This window comes from Rhinoderma darwinii, chromosome 7 (genome assembly GCF_050947455.1).
Source record: "Rhinoderma darwinii isolate aRhiDar2 chromosome 7, aRhiDar2.hap1, whole genome shotgun sequence".
Lineage (NCBI taxonomy): Eukaryota > Metazoa > Chordata > Amphibia > Anura > Rhinodermatidae > Rhinoderma > Rhinoderma darwinii.
Window position 1 is genome coordinate 34,815,528 of NC_134693.1, and position 21,003 is coordinate 34,836,530.

The following is a 21,003-nucleotide window of genomic DNA, read 5'->3' on the forward strand; positions in this document are numbered from 1 at the left end:
ATAGCATCAGGACCTTATATGCGATGCAGCACTTCAACCTCATCAGTGCTGCGCCACAGACAATGTCCTGATGTTGCCTGGTGTCAGGTCCTTGTATGAGCAGCACGGGCCCGTTGCCGTGCTACGCCCCATAGAGTGAAATCATCTAGGAGCTGGCATAGATTTCCATTATAATTTCCACCAGTTTTCTGGCGTAAATGATAACAAATTTTTCTGGCTTTGGAGGTCACATCCCCTCCATGAGGTCAGGGCCGGCCTTAGGGGTGTGCGACCTGTGCCTTTGCACAGGGCGCATTACTCCAGCAGGTAGAAGGGGGCGCTGTGCTGGCGTTCCCGACTCTGTGACCGGAGATTCCACTCCAGGAGAAGCCAATGACGTCACTGTCCATAAATGGACACAGACAACATAAGCTTCTGGAGTGGAATCCCCGGTCACAGCATCGGCAACGGTGTGGACTGGGATTCCGCTTCAGGAGTTGCCCCTAATGTCACTGTCCATATACGGACAGAGGAATGAAGCAGAGCGCTCCAGGAGCGGAATCCCCCACCACAAGGGGATTCCACACCTTCAGGGATCTACAGTGGCGCTATCTACAGGAAGGGGGGGTGCTATCTACAAGTGGGCTGTGCGCCACTACCCATGATGGGGCTATGGGCTGTGTGGCACTACCAACAAGGGGGCTTTGTTGCACTACCAACAAGGGGGCTGTGTGGCACTACCAACAAGGGGGCTGTGGGGCACTACCAACTAGAGGGCTGTGTGGCACTACCTACAAGGGGGCTGTGTGGCGCTATCTACAACTGGGCTGTGTGGCGCTATCTACAAGGGGGCTGTGTGGCTGATGGTCAAATTACTCTGAGTGGCGGGCTGATGGTCATTTTACTGTGAGTGGCGCTATCTACAAGGGGGCTTTGTGGCGCTATCTACAAGGGGGCTGTGTGGCACAACCTACAAGGGGCTGTGTGGCACTACCTACAAGGGGGCTCCCTGGGCACACCGCTACTTTAAACGCTGTGCCAGGGGAAGAGTCAGGCAACGGGGATTCAGCTCAAGGAGTAGCCACTGATGTCACTGTCCATATATGTATAGACAAGGAGAAAAAAAAACAAAAAATACCCAGCGCACATCGTGCATCATCTCTTGTTTAAAGTGACAAAGGGTCGGGGGTAAGCGGTTGTGCTAGGAGCACAACACCCAGAAGTGCCTGTATGGTCTCAAAGGACTGCAGCTGGTAAATCCATGCAGGGGCTGTCAGGGCTCCCTCAGTAGACCGCCAAAAATCTTTTTAAGCTATTTAAATCCTGCTGGGTCCTCCAGCAACATGTATGTTTCTTTGCCTGATGAAGAGATCGGTCCGATCTCGTAACGCGTAGCATTCTTATCCTTTTAAACGTATACCTTATTTAAACTTCTTGCCTTGGATTGAATCCTTCAATTCCACAACATTTGGACAGCGCTGGAGAATTGTATCCCCTATTTTTCTCCATTTATCACTGTCCATATATGGACAGTGACATCAGGGCTTCCCTCTAGGAGCAGAATCCCCGGCCTATCGGTCGTCCCTCTTTGTGATACTTGAAAGTTGGGAGGTATGTCTCATACAGCCACATCCATGAAAAAATAAAAAGTTATGGCTGCTAAAATGAAGAGAGGCAAAAACGTAAAAATGTAGCTGGTCCGGTGCCATTTTCCTGTGGACCGGAAGTCGCGGCCGGACAGTAAGATTACTACTTCCGGTCGCGGCTTCCGGACTTGTGCACATGGAGCAGCGGCAGCAGACGGAGCGGATGGACCGGAGGGAGCGGCGGCGACTGGAGCAGGTAAGTTATTTCTATGTATGTTCGTGTTTCAGTGTGTGTTTACTACTGTATGTAAACCTTCTACACTGTGTGTTAGCTCAAAAAATGGCGACACACAGTGTAGGAGGTTAGACCGTTCAAACCCCTCGTTTCTCCCGGCACTAGCCAGGATAAAGGAGGGGGGATTCTGAGTGCTCACTAGAGCGAGGGATTTTTACCCAATTTTGCAGCATAAAGCAATGTGGTTGCTTTACCACATGCAATGCTGCAATTTTGGGAATGGCTCCATCTAGTGACCAGTGCTGGGAAATATTATAAATTGAATCCAATTTATAATATTTCCTGACTCGTGAAAAAATAAAATAAAATTAGAACAATGTTTAATCACCTACACACTAATTGTTTAACTAAAAAAAAACAACATGTTTTGCTGGCAACACATTCCCTTTAAGTCCTTTTCAGGCCTGGTCATTAAGGAGTTTTTTAAAAGATCTGTCCATAACTCCGCTGTCTGAGAACAATACTATTATTTTCCAGACACAATAACACAATACTAAGTGACCACCGATACACACACAACAATTATATACAGAATGATTTCTTAGACCTGTTGCAGTGAATGTGCTGATGGATCTTTACACATGGAGAATATAGCAATTTCATTATGTATGGGACGAATATTCGTTGGGATATTAATTGTGTGCTTTTCACACTGACATCTTTGTTAGGATTTATGGCCGCATTGTGGGAAAAGTAATCATTGTGTGTAAACGCTTTTATACCAAAGTGAGTACAAAGGTAAATGCCAGAGTACATAATAAAGAGCTGATTGCACAAGGCAATGTATCACTACAGTACACCCACACTGCTGTGCAGTACCGCTGCCTACCGACAGGTGGCGCTACACCACTACTCCAAGCATTGCTCGTGCACGGCAGCTCCTGTGGCGCGCTTCACTTAGTGCTAGGAATTTGTGACAGGACTTCTTCACCTGGCTGCCGGGCACAGGGCGGGACATCAGCACCAGCCTGGTCACCGTGTGTGCCAACTTCTGCCTATACAAGGACTTTATTCCCACTTCTCCGCTCATGCTGCCTCAGTGCCCGGTGACGCCCACACACTGCCTGTAGTAACACTTGTTGTAAGTATATACGGAGTTACCGGCGGAGATGACCGCGCTGTATATAGTATTAGTGGTATAATCTGCCTGTGTTGTGTTTATACAGGGAGGTGCCCGTGCCATGTCCTTCTCGTCGTCGGTGGTCCGGTGAGTCCGGCTGAGGAGACCCCCCCTCCACCATGTCGCGCTGCTGCGGGGAATATCAGGTATCACGTGACCCCCGGGGCCGCAAATACACCATGTACACAGAGAGGGCGAGCAGTGGGCACAGCCTCGCACCTGTCGGCTGCCAGCCATTCTGTCCTGGTTGTTACAGGACATGGCTGATATGTGGTGCAGGACATGTCACACAAATGTCACTATTGGCACTGTGTTGAACGTGGACAGACCGGGAGTTTATGGTCCCTTGTCCTGTTTAAGTAAATTAATGTTGATATTTGTATAATTAAAGTTATACATTTTTCCAATATACTTTGTGTATCAATTTCTCCATTTTTAAGATCTCTGCTTTCTGTCATTTAATAGAAGCCATCATTGTCTACTTCCAGTGAATAAAGACACACAGGTGCACAGGTGGTTACAGTTAGTTGTGCACCTGTGTGTCCATCACATGATCAGGGTTGTTTTTTGTTTTTTCTTCCCCTGGGAGTAAACAATACGGGTCCATTTACACGTTATGGTGCGGATAGAACTGCATCGAAAAACGCATCCGAAAAGTTTTTACCGTGACTTGGTACTTTTTAGATGCGTTTTAGGCTTTGGTCACATCTGCGTTGGGGTCCCATTCTCAAGTTCCGTTGGAGCTTTCCGTCAGAACGGGACCCTGAAGAGACAGAAACGGAAACCAGAGGTTTCCGTTTCTATCACCATTGATGGGCACTGGATCTGTCACCATTGAAATCAATGGTGATGGAAACGGAAAACTCTGGTTTCCGTTTGGATTTCCAGCGGTTTTTATTGCGGTTCCGCTGCGTAAACACTGTAAAAACCGCAACAACATAAATCTGTTGCGGAATTTCTGCTCTCCATTGAAGTCTTTGGACCAAACACGCAGGATCTCCGCACAGAACACGCAGGATCTCCGCACAGAACACGCAGGATCTCTGCACAGAACACGCAGCATAAATTGACATGCTGCGGAATTGAAAAACGCACCACAGAACAGTTTCCGAATGGCTTTTGTGCGTGCGTGGGCATGAAATTTTCTAAATCTCATCCACTTTGCTGCTACTCTAAATGCTGCGGAATTTCCGCACAGAATTCCGTTGCGGAACTTTCGCAGCGTTTACGCTACGTGGGAACCCGGCCTAAGGGTTTGTTCCTACAGGCAGGATATGCTGCAGATTTTTTGCAACAGAAAATCTGCATCGGAATCTCTTAAAACATAAGGTAAATCAGTCACAGAAATCCACAGCAAATAGTGTGTTTTTGCTGCACATATTTCTGCAGAAAATCTGCAGCACTTTTACCTGTGAGATTAAGGAGAAGCATTGATTATAGAAAACTTTCTGTACCTGGGGATTTTCTTTGTTTTTTACTGCGATTCCGCTGCAGATTTGCTGTAAAAAATCACAACACTTGCGATTTTTAGTGCAGAATTTCTGCTCCCCTTTGATGTCTATAGCCCAAATGCAGCATCTCCGCACAGAATACGCTGCATAAATTGACATGCGTATTTGAAAGTCGCCCTGCAGAACACTCTTACATATGACTTTTCTGCAATTTATTTCCGCAGCGTATGCTTGAGATTTGCAATACCTCGTTCACTTTGCTACTACTGTAAATGATGGCAGCGAGCAGGAATAGAAGGAGACTTCGCGCCCTTTTACACTGGCGAATTTGGGGTGTAAAAACGAGCTCTGATCAACGAGACAGCTCAATGATTGGCGCTCGTTTGCCTTCACAAAGAGCAATGATCAATGTTGGCAGCACGTTTCCCTGGTAACCGGTTAATACAAAGATAATATTTTTTGCTGCCTAAACGATATGCTCGTTCATTGGCCGATCGCTGCCCTGTTTACAGAAGGCAATGATCGGGATTGTGCATTCATATGAACGCTCATTTGCCCGATCATTGGACCATGTAAAAGGGCCTTATGTGATCCTCCTCCTCTCCCTGTATAACTAGATGACCTCAGGGGGAACATGAACTTTTCTTCATTTTATCATCCCCCTTATCAATCAGCGAACATACTTGCTCTCCGATTGTCACACATGGCGGGGCTTTCTTTTTTTTTTTCCTTTTTTAGTTTAGGTAATCACCCCTCTGTGCTGTTTATTGAATCCACGATGTGGACGTTCACCAGCGTCCAGATTGCGGCGACAAGTAAGTCGCACCAAGCACTTTCACAACATACAAACATCAATAAAGTTTCTACAGTTAGACTGTCCCTTTCTTGAGCATAAAATCTGCTAACCGCTTTAGCGATATCCGTTACACGCTACAGGCGCAGCGATAATGATTATCAATAGAGAGGAATGTCTAATACATTTCCTGGCAGTCACCATAAACGATCGATTCCAACTAGATCCAGTGAAAGAAAATGAGTATTAGATAATGTGTTGGATTAAAGGGTAACTAAACTTCCAAAATACTTCTGACATGTCATAGTGACATGTCAGAAGTTTTGATGGGTGGGGGTCCGAGCACTGAGACCCCCACCAATTGCTAAAACTAAGCGGTAGAAGCACTCAGGTGAGCGCTGAGCCGCTCGTTTCTGATTGGCTTTTCTCTGAAAGCCGATCAATTGGTGTACGGGCTCAATGGAAAGTTTATAAGCCCGTACATCAATTTGCTCGGCTTTCTGAGAAAAGCAGATTGGAAACTAAGCGGCTCAGTGCTTACCCGAGCGCTTCTACCTCTTCGTTTTAGCGATCGGTGGAGGTCCCACTGCTTGGAGCCCCACCGATCAAAACTTCTGACATGTCACTATGACATGTTAGAAGTATCTTTAAAGTTTAGTTACTCTTTAGGATTTGAGATTATTGATCAGGGTTGCTGTCCATTAGTGCTTTTTGCCGTGATACTCGCTGAATCGCAGCAAAGTGGAGTAGTTTTGCGGCATTTGTTAAAATATAAATCGTGGCAAGAAAAAATTATATGACCGCGATGTGTGAACACAGCCTTCGAGTTTGTATAGGGGATCTGAAATTGTTTGCCTATAGTATCCCCCATTTAAATGACATGCAATAATTGGTTGGTGCGTTCCTTTGGTTTTTGCGTTTTTTTTAACACGTGCACCTGTGAACATAGTCATGTGTGGTATGTATTAACTCCTCACATCTTACCGTTCGTTGCAGAGTATATCTTTTTTTGCATAAGGCCAGGATCACTCACAGTTTTTATAGCAGTTTTTTGAGCCAAACACAGAAGTGGATGCAAAAGAAGAGATTTATCGGTCTTTTCTTTATACCCTTCTTTCCTTTTGGATCCACTACGGGCTGTGGCTCAAAAATGTAACCAAAAACGGCATCAAAAGTGTGGATGTGATTTTGGCCTAAGGGGTCTTTGGCGGAACGGGAGTGGTCTTCTGGCACCAAGTGTCAGATCATGTCAGTCTTTCCCACCCGTACCGCCTTTAGACAGTTGTTCTTAAATGAATCCCGGTGATCGGCCCCTGTATCTTCCCTTTAATCCCCTCTATTTCCCCTCCTGGACTCTCCTATTATTCCCCCCTATCTCCCCTCATAGAATTTCCCCTTTTGGACTGTTCTGTGCTCAGGAGGCGTGGCTGGTGTTGAGTGACAGTTGGTAAGAAGAAGCAGTTGGAGGTTGGAGTCAGCCATTTTACAGATGGGGGTGTCCAGGGTCCAGAGTAAAGGAAGAAAGCAGAGTATTTACCATCAACCAATAGACTTTATCACAGCGAGGGGTATGTGTACTGTGCCCCCTTGTGTCTCCCTCAAATAAACACGCTGTTTTAACTGTTAAACTATTTTCTGTGTCCGCCCGGATTATTTCACCTACAACGGTGATGCCAAACACCTGGTATCACCACAGGGTCTGCTTGCGATTTAGTTACAAAGTTGAATTTTCATGCAATTTGTACTTAAACACTTTTTGATGCAAAGTTGCATGAAAGTGGTTGTTTGTACATTTATACGTTATATACTATGCGCTCCCAAAAAATGTAGATTTTGGTAGCAGAGTAGCTATATACGGTGGGCAGTATATATTTCTTAAGAGCTCAAGCTCTTGTTGTAGACGCTTGCTGTATATATACATTTTGCATACCTGATCTAATTTTTATACATTGCTTTTGTGTGTAAAACTTTGCTTGTATGTTACTTTTAGGCGCAAATGTATGTTGTCATGTATTTTTTTTTTAACCAATTCCGGTTTGTCCCCAAATTACTGGAAATTGCACATGGCTGCCAACAGCACTACAAGACAACTACAATCATCAGGTTGTCTGCTTTCAGGAAATATATAGGGTTGTTTTTTGTTTTGTTTTTAATTTTCATCATAAAACTAGATTCTGGTCTTTTCTATTCTGTGATTTTATAAGGATATATGCATGTAGACATAGGCGTATGTATGAACGCTGCACAAATAGAACTTTTATTTTTAGGATGTTTGCTGCGTTGTTTTTTTTACTTGGGTCACACTTTTATCCACAAATATTTATTCATTTATGCAAAATTGCACTTTGACTAGGGCTGGGCGATTAATCAAATTAATTCGCCCTGGAGGCCTGTGACGATTCTGTTTTTCGACCGAATCGTTTTCATAATGGCAACATCGGGCTGAGCTACAGAAGGAAGCTCCGCTGCACCGTTTGTCACCGCCCCGCCGCATCGTCACCTGTCCCTAAAATGGAGTGGCTCATTCACCACTGTTGCTCCCCAGGCCACCATTCTATTCAGTCAGTGAGGAGAAGGGAGACGATGTACAGGACACAACAATGCTGTCTCATCCCACCTCCTCCTGTGGCTGCCCGACGTAATGCTCCGCAGTACTGGCCCGGCATGATAGTACTGCATCTGTTAGTCTTCTATTGGCTGGCAGCTTATGAAGTTATGTGCTGCCAGCCAATGACAGGAGGGCATTCAAAAAAGGGATGGGGGGGGATGTAAACTGAGATTGGTGGGCAAGGTTGGCGAGGGCAGGCTGGCTGTTTGCTGGATATTTGTATATAATGGAATAGGAGACGGGGCTAATTATTTCCGTATTTTATAGGCTAGATGAGTGAGTGGCTATAAGAGCTGTTCCTCAGAGCCCCAGGTAAGCTCAAATGGCGGCCTTTTTAGCATGTGCCCCCAACACACACCTAAACCAGTACCCTCACTGTATCCCTGCTGCACCTCACCACCTTATACGTTGCTGTTCCTGCTTCTAGCATAGGCTCAGGTTATCTTAAAGACTATGTACGCCTTTGACATATATATATATATATATATATATATATATATATATATATATACACACAATTTTTATTTTTTAACAACCAGTTTTATATTTATTTTTTTTAAGTGGCAAAACCTAAAATATATATATATATATATATATATATATAATCTTTTTTGGTATTGCTGTAGTCGTAATGACACAGTATATGGTTAACATGTCATTTTTATCGCAATGTGAACACTTTAAAATTAAAGCCCGGACAAACAATGGGGAAATTGCAGGTTTTTTTCTATTCCACTCCACAAAATAGTTTTAAAAAGTTCCTCCGTCCATTATATGGTACATTAAATGATGCCGTTAAAAAATACAACACGTCCCACAAAAAACAAGCTTTGATGCTGAAAAACTGTAAATGTTATGGCTCTTGGAAGGCGGGGAGGAAAAAACAAAACTTAACAAGCGATAAATGGCCTGGTCCTTGAGGGGTTAAATGACCAATAAGAAATCTTAAATTGATAGAGTATATTGGAAAATTGTATAACTTTTCATTACACAAAAAATTCCTTGTATTTACTAAAACCAGACAACCCCTTTACCTGCGTCCAATACAGATAAATTTATTCTTAGTTTGAAATACGAAAAGCTGGGTCATAATAACGGCCAATACAGCTCTGAGGGGTTTCATGCAGCTTCCGAACCCCTGTTCCTCTTCATGCTTGACCGCAGTGAGGAGGACATTGAATGGAGCAGCTGCAGAGCATGCGCGCTGCCACTTCATTCATAGTCCATGGGAATGACAGAAGCTGCCGAGTGCAGCACTTGACTGTTTCCATAATTTCTATAGACTATATAAATAAAGTGGCAGCGCTTGCTTGACAACCACTCCACTCAATGTCCACCTCACTGCGCTCAAGCAGTGAGGAGGAACAGGGTGTTCGGGACCCCCATTATCACAATCGGTCGGGCCCCCAGCGATCAGAAAATGATTACCTATGATTCTGGGAAAACCAGTCACTCTCTTTTAGGAAAGGATTTCCTGTGTTTACTTGATGGGATCCTAAAATGGCATATATGGCTCCCACTAAAAGCCGTATTGTAGTGTGAACACAGTCGTTTGTATTTTACCAGTGTAGATAGAGGATCTTACATTTTCTTTTCTTCCCTACATTGCTAATTCACTCTCACATAGACACTGCTGGGGTGAATGCCGGACGAACGCCTGATGTGTTGAACGCAGCTCACCATCCTGTTTAGGGTGGGGATTGCTAAGGCTGGAGATTGTAATGCATTTTGAGACGTTTGGTTTTTTTTTTTCAAACATTTTTCTGAGAACTCCTATTTAAGAATGGATGACAACATTCTGTAGATGCAGAGTTTACTATAGGGCAGGGCGCAAGTACTACTTACATATCCACCAAGTTCATATTAGCTAACTAGCGCTTAGTATCTGTCTAATTTTGGCCTAAAAATTATTCTCATTAATAAATAAATATATATATATTTTTTTTTTTTTTATTTTTTTTTAGTACAAAATGCGTTGTGGAGGAAGTCTAAGGGTCCTTTTGCACGTAAAGAGTGCTAATGGATGATATATCATCACTCTTTTACTTCCGTTTATATATTGCAATTATCATGAAGCTTTTGATTCCCCCCCCCCCCCCCATTCATGCAGTTACCATTTTTGTTGGCAGCACATTCCTTGTTTACATATGGGGATGTGCTGACAACAAACAATGATTTTTATGTGATCATAAAAGATGCTTTCAGTGACGAATGATCGCTTGACATGATCGGGAGCGAACGTTCAAACAATTGACTGGGCGATTATTGCCCCGTGTAAACAGGCCTTAAAGAGGCTCTGTCACCAGATTTTGCAACCCCTATCTGCTATTGCAGCAGATAGGCGCTGCAATGTAGATTACAGTAACGTTTTTATTTTTAAAAAACGAGCATTTTTGGCCAAGTTATGACCATTTTTGTAGTTATGCAAATGAGGCTTGCAAAAGTACAAGTGGGTGTGTTTAAAAGTAAAAGTCCAAGTGGGTGTGTATTATGTGCGTACATCGGGGCGTTTTTAATACTTTCACTAGCTGGGCGCTGTGAAGAGAAGTAACATCCTCTTCTCTTCAGAACGCCCAGCTTCTGACAGTGCAGATCTGTGACGTCACTCACAGGTCCTGCATCGTGACGGCCACATCGGCACCAGAGGCTACAGTTGATTCTGTAGCAGCATCAGCGTTTGCAGGTAAGTCAATCTTACCTGCAAACGCTGATGCTGCTGCAGAATCAACTGTAGCCTCTGGTGCCGATGTGGCCGTCACGATGCAGGACCTGTGAGTGACGTCACAGATCTGCACTGTCAGAAGCTGGGCGTTCTGAAGAGAAGTGGATGATACTTCTCGTCAGAACGCCCAGCTAGTAAAAGTATTAAAAACGCCCCGATGTACGCACATAATACACGCCCACTTGTACTTTTACTTTTAAACACACCCACTTGGACTTTTGCAAGCCTCATTTGCATAACTACAAAAATGGTCATAACTTGGCCAAAAATGCTCGTTTTTTAAAAATAAAAACGTTACTGTAATCTACATTGCAGCGCCTATCTGCTGCAATAGCAGATAGGGGTTGCAAAATCTGGTGACAGAGCCTCTTTAAGTCTCACCCATTACAGTTTTCCTTCTTAGGAGCTAATCACAGCTTACTGCTAGATTTCATGTGGCAATTTTGCGTGAAGGAAGGTGTTTTTTTTTTTTTTGTTTTTTTTTTTTTTTTTTTTAAATGGTGACGTTTCTCATCCCACTGTCATATAAATGGCCGTATTTATTTAGGCAGGGCAGTGCACGATGCTTGTGTGGTTTTCCTAATCCGGTAGCAATGGTAGAATCACTACAGACAAACAAACTGCAAGCCTGAAATAGTTTTATGCTGGCTGCATAGTGATTTGTTTATCTCTCATGGACTCCTTCCCAAATACGCTGCAGTAGAATCAAGTACGCTTCGCTGTATTCTTATTGGATTGTGGGTGTGCAAAGTCTATATACAATATCTCTCTATATACAAGATACCTACATATTCTTCAGACCTAAGATGAAGGTACATTTTTAAAATGATAACTTAATTATGTCTCCTCTATATTCGTTATCTAGTTGAGTGCAATCGCTGAATAGTCTGGTCTTCAATGGGATTACTGATATTTCTGAGTACCTGTTCTCTGCTTTGTATGGATGGGATATGTGCAGGACCTACATAAGATATGTATTTTAATGGGTTCATCGCTAGATGATCATGTTCAGTTGTCTGTGTTCTGTATGAAGATTTATATTATAATGTATATTATTCAGATGTATACATTTGTACTTTACTGACAAATGAAGGCTGATATGCTATATAATACAACAAAAAATGTAAACATTGAAGTCTTTTTTTTTTTTTTTTTTTTCTTTTAGAATGGAAGTTGATGGGTAGATGTATCCACCTCTATGGCATACAGTTGCAAACCGTTGGCTATATGTCGAGTAGGATGATGTATATCTCACTGTATTCAAAGATAGCGCTACATTAGTACAAAATATCAAGGTTTTTTTTGAACACCGGAAATAGTACAGGATGAAGGCTCTGATCTGCTCGAAACATCCCTGATGGACAAATAAACATTTGGTCACTGATCCAGATCATGTTTTACACCATACAGACATGGCCTCAATCAAGCACAGTGAGAGGGATTGGAGAGTGGAGGGTTCTGCCACTGTAATTGATTGCCAGGGAGAGTTGAGGGAGGGAGGCTCAGATTCTTTCTGTCTCAATAATTAGTCTGGAGCACTAGTTTACAGGAAAGTAACTGCACACGGTTAATACACATAAGGCTATGTTCACACGGAGTATTTTGCCGAGTTTTTTGACGCGGAAACCGCGTCGCAAAACTCGGCAAAAACGGCCCGAGAACGCCTCCCATTGATTTCAATGGGAGGCGTCGGCGTCTTTTTCCCGCGAGCAGTAAAACTGCCTCGCGGGAAAAAGAAGCGGCATGCCCTATCTTCGGGCGCTTCCGCCTCTGACCTCCCATTGACTTCAATGGGAGGCAGAGAAAGCGTATTTCGCGCTGTTTTATGCCCGCGGCGCTCAATGGCCGCGGGCGAAAAACGCTGCGAAAATCGGCGTGCAGGGAGAGGAAAATCTGCCTCAAAGTTCCAAACAGAATTTTGAGGCAGATATTCCTCCCCCAAAATACTCCGTATTCAAGTGTCATGTTTTACTTTTGGCTGGAGGTACATTTTAACCATTGTTATGCCACAGTGTGACTTCTCTATTTTCAGGTTTCTGAGGATACCAGACAGAGACAGTGGAGGCTTTCACTGCACAGAAAATGTACAGATATCCCATGGCTGGTTATATTTTTCCTTTTCTGTTGTGGTTTGGTAAGTAATATTGGTACAAATCATATAGCTGTTGTTTTTGTCTTATTTACTTAAACAAAAATAATGCATAAAGTCCCTGTTGAAATTTCATGTTTGGCCTTAAAGAATCACTCCGGCAGCATTTCCTCCCCTCTCCATTTGAAACGTGACTAAGTGAGAGGTAGTGAGGTATATTTCCTTACGGGCACTTTATTTTACTGCTAGCCGCTCTGTTCCGGGCCGCTGTTTGGTCACCTGATCCCCTCTCTGACCACCCAAATCCTACAGTGTCTGCAGTGTGGACCAGAAGTCAGACTCTCAAAGCAGATCTATAAGAGCTTCAATGTGAGTCTTATAGACTCAGGCTATATTCACACGAGCGTGTCAGATTCACGCACGTGAAAAACACGTAAATCTGGTCCGTGTGTGTTGCGTTATGCATCAGTGTGCTTTGCGAGTGGCATGCGTTTTTTACATTAAATTGATGCGCAAAGTTTTCACGCACCCATTGACTTCAATGGGCGAATAGGTGCGTCACAACGCACCAATATAGGACATGCAGTGAGCTTCACGCAGCAGACTCTCGCTGCGGGAAAACACACTCATGTGTGAACGGCCCCATTGAAATCAATGGGTCCGTGTGCTGTGCATGATTTCCATGCGCAGCACATGGACGAGATTCACGCTTGTGTGAATGGGCCCTCACATTGAGAGATTGACCTTCATTCCCTACAGACGCTTTAGGATTTGGGTGGTCAGAGTGTGTGTCACATGAACGGAGATGCTAACGGTAAAATGACGTGCCTCATAAGGGAATTATCCTCACTACCTTTCACTTAATCATGTTTTAAACGGGATGGGGTATTTTTTTTTTTTTAACCTGGAGGTGCCAGCAGAGGGACGCTTTGATCTGCTAATTGTCAGGGCACCCTTCTAACAAGTAGGGATTATCCAAAGCAAATCCCTTTAAGGACCATAATAATAAAAATTTTTTTTTTTTTTTTACTCAAAGCATTCCAGCAGTTATAACTTTTCGTTCGACCTGGTTGTATGAGGCCTTGTTTTTTGCAGGACTAGTTGTATTTTCTTTTGGTACCATTGCGAGATACATATATGTGAGTCATTTATTTACCGTATTTTTCGGACTATAAGACGCAGTTTTTAGCAAGAATAAATCTTGCTAAAAAGTCCCTGCGTCATATAGTCCGCAGTCAAGGGACCCGGCCTCGCTAGGCCCCATGACTGCTTCATTACTTAACCCCTTCCCGACCCATAACGTGCCGGCACATCATGGAGCTGGAGGGGGGTGATGTATGGAGCGGGCTCACGCGCTTAGCCCGCTCCATACACTGCAGGTGTCAGCTTCCGACACGCTGCTATAACGGCCAGGAACAGCAATTTCGCTGTTCCTGGCAGTTTAAAGGGCTTGTGCCATAAAACACATGTATCCCCTGTCTACAGGATGGGGGATACATGTGTGATCGATAAGGAGAACAGGGACTGAAAGTTACCAGGAGCGCTGCATGAGAAGCTGTGACTTCCGCGTTCTGTTCCACAGCTCCATAGAGATCAATGGGATTCTTCTGCGCATGCGCGAGCGGCTCTCTATTGATCTCTATGGAGCTGCGGAACAGATAAGACGGACACAGAACCCGGAAGTCCAGGCTTCTCATGCATCGGTCTTGGTAACTTTCGGTCCCCTGTTCTCCTTATCACTGGGGGCCCCTGTGGTCGGACCCCCAGCGATATCACATGTAGTTCCTATCCTGTGGATAGGGGATAAATAAATGTGTTTTATGGCAAACCCCTTTAACTAGTTAAATGCCGTGGTCAATAGCGACTGCGGCATTTATAGGGGTTTTTCTATGAAGGATATTTATGACTTATCCACAGGATATGTCATAAATGTCAGATAGATGCAGGTCCCACCTCTGGGACCCACACCTATCTCTAGAACGGGGCCCCCTAAACCCCGTTCTAGCTTTCTGTTCTCTCCCGGCCATTTGATTACATGTGGAGTTAATAAAACAGCGTAACGCCCATAGAACTGAACAGTCGTTACAGAAACAGCGTAGCTCGCATGCCACGCTGCTTCCGTAACTGCCATTTGCTACTTTGGGAGTTAGGGAAACAGCGTAGTTGCGCTGTTTCAGTAACTCCACTTGTAACCAAGTGGCCGCTGGTTCAAGTCCCCTAGGGGAACTAATAAAATGTGTAAGAAAAAAAACCTGTTAGATAAATTCTCAGGAGTGTAAAAAAAATATATTAAAAGTAAAAAAATAAACCTTTTACAATTTTTCCCCAAGCACAATGTAAAAAATAAAATAATTTGGTATCGCTGTGTCCCTAAAAGTCAGATCTATTACAATATACCATTATTTAACTCGCACGGTGAGTTAGTCATGAAATAAAAAATGTAAAACCCCAAAATAGTTTTTTGGTCACCTTAGTGCTTAAAATATGAAATAAAAAAGTGAAAACAATCGTGTGTACCAAAAAAATGGTGCCAATAAAACTACAGCTCATCCCCCAAAAAATAAGCCCTCACACCGCACAAATCGATGAAAAAAATATAAAAAAATGTTGGCTCTCAGAATGTGGTGAAACAGAATAAATAATTTTTTAACAAATAATTTTTTCCCTATTTTCTGTTGTCTAAAACCTGGGTGCGTCTTATGGTCTGAAAAATACGGTATATTAAAGGAGTTATTTGCAATGGCTGCAAACAAGGTAAATTAAGGAAAGTAGTCGTAGCCTTTCCCCCGGCGATCCGGCATTGATGCTACGGTGGCACTCCCGATTATTGTTTTTATTCCTACAGGCAATCAAGGGGGTCACTGCTGCTGACTGGCAAAGAGGGCAAAGAGGACATCATCTGCTTTATTTACCAAAAAGTAAAACCTTTAAAACCCCTTTAACTGCTGTATGTCCCCGTGGCTCTTCCTCTGGCTATTGCATTTGAATTATGACCTCACTACAATCAATAGCCAAATTTCAGCTTTTTATGGAGCGGCTGGAACTTTATCAGAGATGTGGAAGCCAAAATTCACAGCAGAGTTCCAAATTTTCTTTTAAATACACTTTTTCATTTCTAGCTTTTAACTTCATTAATGTAGACAAACGTTCAGATTGGATATTGGAAAACAATAGATAGTCATTGATATCCGTCTACTACAAAATTGATGATGGCTGTACAAACTAATCCCTGCGAAGAGTAGGTCATGTTAGAAACGCATGACAAATATATCGGGTACGCTCTAAGAACTAGGTGCTAAATTCCCCATGCTTATGGTTAGCTAAACAAATATATCCAGTTACTTCATCCCTATAAAGGGACAGACCTAAAATATCCTCTTAAAACAGTAAGGACATTGCTTAAGGGATTACACAGTGATAGATATATATCCAAAAATCTTTGTGTGAACTGACCCGAAGTGCTGGTGGTCGTGTGATGTTTTGTGTGTATTTGTTTCAAGTATTTATTTTCTTTTTTTACATTTATTTTCAAATATATAGTGTTAGAAAAGAATATATTTGTTTCTAGGCATCCGCATAAATTTTTGCAGTTTATTGATCCACTGATCAGCCAAGAAAAAAAAAAAAAAACCTGAAGACTTTCTCTTCATCTCTCTTCCGACGGGTCCAAAACAGAAATGTCCAAACATATGCTGTACATTTGTACCAGCTACTGATTTTATAGCCAGCTGCACTATTCAGTACCTTAAAAAAATAAAACGTGTATAAACACATGTCATGATGCAAATATTCATGAATATGTGAAATACATTTATCATATAAGAACATACTGGCAACTCTATAATATGCGTTTTCTATGCTTTTTTTTTTATTTATTTTTTTTATTTTTATTTTTTAAATAAAACAAATAAGGTATAGCAAAAACCTTGTGTGAACAAAGATGTAATGGGTCTCATGCATAGAAAATGCTCCATCAAAGTATCAGCATTGCCGTATCAACCAATTAGATTCCAGCTGTCACTTGTCCAGTGCAGGTTTTGAAATGAGAGCAAGGATATGACTGGCAGTTTTCATACTCATTCAGTCACCTCCAATGTATAGAATGCAGAGTTGCAAGAATATATATATATATATATATATATATATATATATATATATCCAAAAAAGAGAACGTGAGGCCGCACTCAAATAAAGTGAATTTATTCATCCAACATGGAACCACAACGTTTCACCTCCTCTATGAAGGCATTTGAAAATGCCTTCATAGAGGAGGTGAAACGTTGTGGTTCCATGTTGGATGAATAAATTCACTTTATTTGAGTGCTGCTTCACGTTCTCTTTTTTGGATATCTAACACATAAGGAGAGGTCACTCCTTTATTTTTGAAGCTTTGCACCAGCCCAGTCAGGCATTTGTTCACAGTGCTGCTCCAATCTTCTGCTTTTTTCTATATATATATATATATATATATATATATATATATAATTTAAAGCCCCAGCCGTATTTACATACCATGCCCCCCATAACAATGACAGCCTGAGTGCCCCCATTAAGGTGCCGTAACAGCTCCTCCCGTTCAGTGTTGCACATCTGTATTGCAGACTGAGTTGCGGGAATGAACCTGCAATAGATGCTGGACTCTCCACTTGCTCCTCACCTGGTGAGCAGCTACACTTGGCACCTCTTTCTATTTCTTCCTCGGCACATCTCTGACCTGACCCTTTTGCTTCCCCCGGCTTGGTGCCCCCCACCCTCATTGCTCCACTTTAAAAGGGTTTCCCCCATGCTAGACCTTAATGTTATGTGGAGCGGCTGACACGTTGCGTATACACGGTCACTCTGCTATTATCTAAATAAAAGAAAAGTAGACCGCCAGGAGACCACACAGGCATCACCAAATATTTGATGTGTGATATCTAGGGGAAGAAACCGAGAGGGGTCAAGAAAGGACTCGGAAGAAATTGACGCGTTTTATCTGCCATTTTTCTGCTTTTTGTTTTAGGAGCTTTCAAAACCTCTTGTAGACTTTGTACATTTTTTCTTTCCTTCTATCTTCCCCTATTTTATTCTCGGTTTAGTTTCCCTTTAACTTTTATAATGTAACATTTTAATTTGGAGAGAATTGCTTATTTTGCCTATGACGTTATGACGTTTGCACATGAGTAGTTCTTTCCATGTATGAATCAGTAGTGTCGGGTTTCCTTCTCTAAGCAGCACTTCTTATTTTTCCATATGGTAATCTTGGAACACAAGACCGTCTATTACACCCTCGGACACTTTCCCTTTCTGTATAATTTGTTACTCTGGTTTTAAAATAAACAAAAGGGTAGGTTTTTTTTGTCTTGTACTTTGGAGTTTATACAATGATAACATCTGGTTGGTGCAGGTGTAATAAAATGGCTGGCTGCAGGCAAGATATTTCTATGAAAGGCTGTGAATAGGAGAGTATAAAGCATTATTCCAACTGAAAATGTTACAATATCCAAAGTGATGTAGCCATGCCTGCTGGCTGCAATATATGAGGACGGTGCCCAGTTGGCAGCCCCCTCCATTACTTTATTGAATCTATAGTTCCCAGGTTTCAGCAGGATCCGTCAACTATAATGTGTATGGGGGTCTCCTGACTTTCCTCCGATGGCAAATGGAGGGAAAGAATTACAGTCGGGATATAAGCCGCTACCAGACGGGGTCGCGGAGCTAGATTTTCTGTGTGGTTTCAAGTAATTAATATTGATGTGAGTGATCAAATTCATGTTTCCGTATTATACGGTGAAAGAATTTAGAGATTTCACAAAGGGTTTTGTTAACTGGTGTTGTAATGTCTTCTTTATTTTGCAGGTGTTTATCAGTGGATATGCCTTGATGGCCGGAGCTGCAGAGAGACTCGTCTTTGGTTATGATAGTTATGGAAACGTGTGTGGGAGAAGGAACTCTCCTATACCCAGTGCTCCCTTTTCTGGAAAAGACATGACTAGCAAAAAGTATGTACAATAACGGCTTGTTTTATATGTGGGATATGAGAAAAGATCAGTGTGTGTGTGACGTGGGAGAGAGGTCATCACACCCAGGAGGGGATTCATTTTAGTATTTATCTAGGGATGTTGCCGACGGCTGTAATGTGAGTAATGACAAACACACTTCTTTTTTCCAGTGCAATATTTTTGCTGTAGTTCTTATTACATAACAAATGTATTGATTAGTATTTTACATTACATGACACTAACACTTTTATGAACATAAAAATAAAAATGTTGTTATTTTGTCACGTCTATCCATGTAAAAAAAAGGAAAATATTGCAGTTTTTATATGTGCTGACATCTAGTGGCCAAACCAGCTGTACTGCAGACACTGTTTTTTCTAGTTGTTCCCATAGTGCACATGCAGCGTAAATAAGTCCTATAGACACAATCAAAGGGTCATTGATGCCCCTGTGTCCAGGTCAAATTTTCAATTTCTGATATGCACTTCTTTAAACGATAATATCTTTGCAACCGCTTTGACTATCACAACTATTTTTACTTTGTTTTTTTTTTTGAGACTTTTGAGGCTTTCTTTTTCTGATTACATTTTATATATATTTATCTATATTGTGTGTGTGTGTGTGTGTGTGTGTATATATATATATATATATATTTATTTTCTTTCTCTCTCTTTCTCTCTCTCTCTCTCTCTCTCTCTCTATATATGTATATATCTATATATATGTGTGTGTGTGTTTATGCATGTGACATATCATAATATGAAACCAACAGCGATTAATCAATGACACATTTCCGAATCATATACTCATCGGCAGATGACGTGGCCTCTGGAGTATGGATCGGGGTATAGTCAGTAGGTTCCGTAGGCAGTGTCAATCAGTTAGTTATAGGCGTATTGCCTTTCCAGCGGTCCGTGTTGTAGCCAGCAGCTCGGAGAGAACTCAATAACAATGACGGCTGATGGTAAAGATTGTCCGTCCCAACAGTAGATTCCTTTTATGGCTTACAATAAGTTTGGAGCCAAAAGGATAGAGAATTTAGTCGACGCAAACCACATGTGCATCAACCAGCAGCCTCAATTCGCATGGGTCTAAGCAGGGTGTACGTGGTGCAATTTGGATCGCATATATGCAGCAGGTAATATCCACAGGTAAGTCCACACATTCCCGGCGTGTGACATCAGAAAAAGGCGGCGTATGCTGACGCGTTTCGTCACCTCGGAATCTACTGTTGGGATGGACAATCTTTACCATCAGCCGTCATTGTTATTGGGTTATCTGTATGTTATTGGAAATGTGTCATTGATTGCTGTTGGTTTCATATTATGATCTGTTTGTCATGTTAATGTAACCGCTTACATTGCGGATGTAATAAGGCTTATTTGTTTATACATGTTGGCACAATCGTTACAAATGTGCCTCAAGAGGTAATAATACTCACCTCATATCTGCAGCGGATACGTCCTCTATGCCCACGTGGTACACACTAGCTGGGCGGTCCGCCTATTATTTCCCATTGAACGGGACTATCTCTAGCTCACTACCTGTCTGATCTATATACGAATTACCTACTTTAAGTTACTATATATCTGCAATCATATGCAACACCGTTTTGTGTACTATACATGTTTACATAAACGAACGGTAGAGATGATGCACGTGAGCTATCTATTAGTGACCCGGCCGGGCCTGTGACGTCTATTTATGTTTATTTATTGTATGTGTTTCTGTGTTGTGTTTACTTTTGTCATTTAGACACCGGATTGCATTTGGTGCTACCTTTGTCACATTTTAAATAATTTTGTTAATACATTTTTTATAATAACGCTGAGCCGAGTGCTTGCTTTACCAGTGGTTATCTTCTGTTTATTCCTCATTCCTCTCCCTCCATTCGCTCCCTTTCTTTCCATCCCCCCTCCCCTTTTATATTGGTAGTACCCATATATTGCCACAGTGCCCATGTAGATAGTGCCACCCCCTGCAGAGAGCACCATCCCCCTGTAGATGCTCGGCTGGGGATTCCACTCCTAGAGGGAGCTTAGGTGGAGCTATCTGCAGGGGAGTTGTGTGTAGCGCTATCTACACGAGGGGTGTATTCCAGGCCCGGGAGACATGAGAGTGCAGAGCTGCTTAGGCAGTGTTCACATCAGCGTTTATTTTTTCCATTGAGTTCTGTCTGAGTTTTCCGTCGGGGGAACCCAATATATATATTGCCTGTCAAAGCTTATTTAAAATAAGGAAATGTAAATATGTAGGTGCATGGAATATTTTTTTCAGTATTTCTGCTCCAGTTCAATAATTTTATATTTATTTTGTATAATGCTTTGCATACTTAGAACTGCATCTTCCCTGGCACCTCTGGGGATGCTTATCTCCAGG

The 21,003-nt window shown here is 42.3% G+C and overlaps 1 protein-coding gene across 1 annotated transcript in view; it reads left to right on the top strand.

Moving 5' to 3' along the window:
- The first annotated feature begins 2,741 nt into the window (after positions 1 to 2,741).
- SLC44A3 (solute carrier family 44 member 3) overlaps positions 2,742 to 21,003 on the top strand; it is an 86,888-nt gene continuing 68,626 nt past the window's right edge. Inside the window, exons 1-4 of the mRNA XM_075833165.1 lie at positions 2,742 to 2,941; positions 3,027 to 3,126; positions 12,587 to 12,688; positions 18,482 to 18,624. Coding sequence (XP_075689280.1) covers positions 3,100 to 3,126; positions 12,587 to 12,688; positions 18,482 to 18,624 — 272 coding nt within the window. The 5' untranslated portion in view covers positions 2,742 to 2,941; positions 3,027 to 3,099. The remainder of the gene's footprint in view (positions 2,942 to 3,026; positions 3,127 to 12,586; positions 12,689 to 18,481; positions 18,625 to 21,003) is intronic.